Source organism: Crocodylus porosus, unplaced genomic scaffold (assembly GCF_001723895.1).
Source record: "Crocodylus porosus isolate Cpor-Errol unplaced genomic scaffold, CroPor_comp1, whole genome shotgun sequence".
Taxonomy (NCBI): Eukaryota; Metazoa; Chordata; order Crocodylia; family Crocodylidae; genus Crocodylus; species Crocodylus porosus.
Window position 1 is genome coordinate 172240291 of NW_017728906.1, and position 2749 is coordinate 172243039.

The 2749-nt window shown below is 41.2% G+C and overlaps 1 protein-coding gene across 2 annotated transcripts in view; it reads right to left on the minus strand.

Moving 5' to 3' along the window:
- RNF17 (ring finger protein 17) overlaps window positions 1-2749 on the minus strand; it is a 112334-nt gene that overhangs the window by 64273 nt on the left and 45312 nt on the right. For both annotated transcript variants that reach the window (XM_019530213.1, XM_019530212.1), the window contains one exon: window positions 1364-1553. In XM_019530213.1, coding sequence (XP_019385758.1) covers window positions 1364-1553 — 190 coding nt within the window. The remainder of the gene's footprint in view (window positions 1-1363; window positions 1554-2749) is intronic.

Below are 2749 nucleotides of genomic sequence, written 5' to 3' on the forward strand. Positions count from 1 at the left end.
TCTTTCCTGCCACGGTAGGGGGTCGGACTAGATGATCTGCTCAGGTCCCTTCCGACCCTAGAAACTATGAAAAACTTTGGAATGGTACTATTAGAAAAGAAGATATTGGAAATTTAAATGCTAATGGGGTCCTTCTCCTGACTAAGTGTGCAGAACATGGACTTGTCATCACAAATACCCTGTTCCATCAAAGGAACAAGTTCAAGATGTCCTGGAAACACCCTAGATCAAAACACTGGCATTTGATAGCATACATAATTGTTCAGACTTGCGACTGCCAGGATGTCCTGATTACAAGAGCCATGGCTAGGGCTGGTGACTGTTGGACTAACCACTACTTCATCCATTCCTGCATGTCCATCAGGATTGCTCCCAAATGAAAAATGCAAAGGAAGCAGATCAAGCGCAAGTTAAACACTGAGTGCCTGAAGGACCCTCTCAAGCAGGGAGAATACAAGTAACTTCTGAATGAGACACTACCAACAGAGCACCCAGGAGTCAAGGAGCACTGGATGGGACTCAAGACAGCTGTTCTCTCATCCTGTGAAAATACCATAGGATACAAGACCAGGAAACATCAAGACTGGTTTGAGGAAAATGACACTAAATTCAAGGTCTCATCAACAGGAAACGGAAAGCTTTCTGTGCTTGGCAGAATGACATCAACTCTGCAATCAAGAAAAATGTACACCAACAAGCAAAATCAGAGGTGCAGAGGAGAACATGAGAACTGAAGAATGAGTGGTGGATTCAGAAATCAAAAGAAATCCAATATTTTGCTGACATCCGTTACACTTGTGGCTTCTTCAGTGCTACCAGACCTGCCTACAGCCCTAGCACTCAAGGCCTTAAGCCTAAGTTCAACTAAGAACAACACTCCTGAAAGACAGCAAATACATCCGTGCTCACTGGAAAAAACATTTCCAAGACCTTCTGAATTGTGACTCAACTGTTGATGAAGATAAGCTCAATTATTGTGATACTTGCCATAACTAGCAACAGTGAAAGTGCTTTTAGGTCAGTCACAGACCATCCTAGGTCTGCTACTTCAAGCATTCATATTGTATATCATATACAGCTCATGTAAACTATATCATGTATACTAATTTATTTTCACATACAACTATTCCAAAAATGCACACAAAACAGTTAAGTATACGCATACGCAATGCATACAGTAATAGCCAAATGTGTACAACAACCCTACCTTTTCACACAGTTATCAGGAATGTCTTTTTTCCAAAGTGGAATGAGTACTACAAACAAATAGCTGATATACTGAGGTTTAGGACAAGAGACTCTCTCCTTGGGTTTTTTGTTTTGTTTTTTAAATGTAAAAACAGTGTAAAGATTATGCTCATACCTTGAAACAATGAAAACTTCAGAATTTCCAAAATCTATCATGAATACTTTCATCACTGCAATTTCACAAACTTTGTATTTTGCTGAACCACAAAGCTTTCCCTCATTTTTACTTTCCACTGGAATCAGGTCAGTGATAGTTCCACGACACCACATTCCATTTTCTTTACTGTTGATAAAGATGTCTGAACCTAAACAGAAACAAACAAAAAAGGTACCGGCATTTTAGTATAATCTTCTATGTCTTAAATTTTCATTGTATACCATAAAATAGGAGCAATTTTTTTAACACAAGATGCAAGAATTCAGATCATAGATCCACTGACTTTTAAAAGAAAGATTTCATTCACAATAACCACAGACAAGTCTTGTTCCTATGCTTACATGCTTAATATCTACAGCTAGGTAACAGAAAACTTGCATTAAGATATGTTTCAAACAAAAACATTTATAGCTTATATTTTCATAGTCAGGATGGCTAACAGGTATGGTTACCAGTTCAGCTGCACATTCGTTTTGGTACAAGAAGTTAGAGGCCAAAGCCACTTTATTGTTTCCTTTACTAAAAATTCTACACCTTAAAAAAAACCCAACAAAAAAGCCAAAGTCCCATATTAGAACATCTGGAAATTAAACTTAAGGGATCTGCTGTTTCTCACTGCTACATAACCCTTCACACCATACATGTAACCTTAACCTCACTTCTTAAAAAAATGGTTAAACTTGTCATCCAGCAGTAACTTCCGACTAAATCCCCCTTATTACTCAAGTTCCTATATAGGAGTTGTGGTGGGCCAGTAGGGGGCACTCCTGAGCTGAGCCCTCTGCCTCACTGGGCCCAACAAAAAAAACATGCTTCAGGTGTCTCCACTGAGGAGCCTATGTCTAGCCAACCCCCTTTCTGGAGCACACCCACAAACCAGGGGTAACTGCCACCACCAACCGGGCGTGGGTCTTTGTTAGGACTCCGTGCAGCCTGGAGTACACAGACCCTGTAGACCTTGGGGGTGCTCTGTCCCCAGCAGGTTATAACTGGGTGCTCCTTATAACCTGAAGCATTAAGAGTAGCCTCCCTTAGCTAGCCAAGCAAAGAGAGCTATAAGGCTAATCTCACCCTCAAGCACACACAGAGAGGTATGCTATAACAGATTCATAGATGTAGGGTTGGAAGGGACCTTGCAGATCTTCTAGTCTGACCCCCTGCCCTGGGCATGAGAGAAAACTGAGCTCAAATGACCCCAGCTAGGTAATCATCAACCCTCTTCTTAAAGACCCCCAAGGTAGGAGCCAGCACTACTTCCCTTGGAAGTTGGTTCCAGATCCTAGCCGCCCTGACTGTGAAGTAGTGCCTTCTAATGTCTAGTCTGAACCTACCTCTAACAACTTA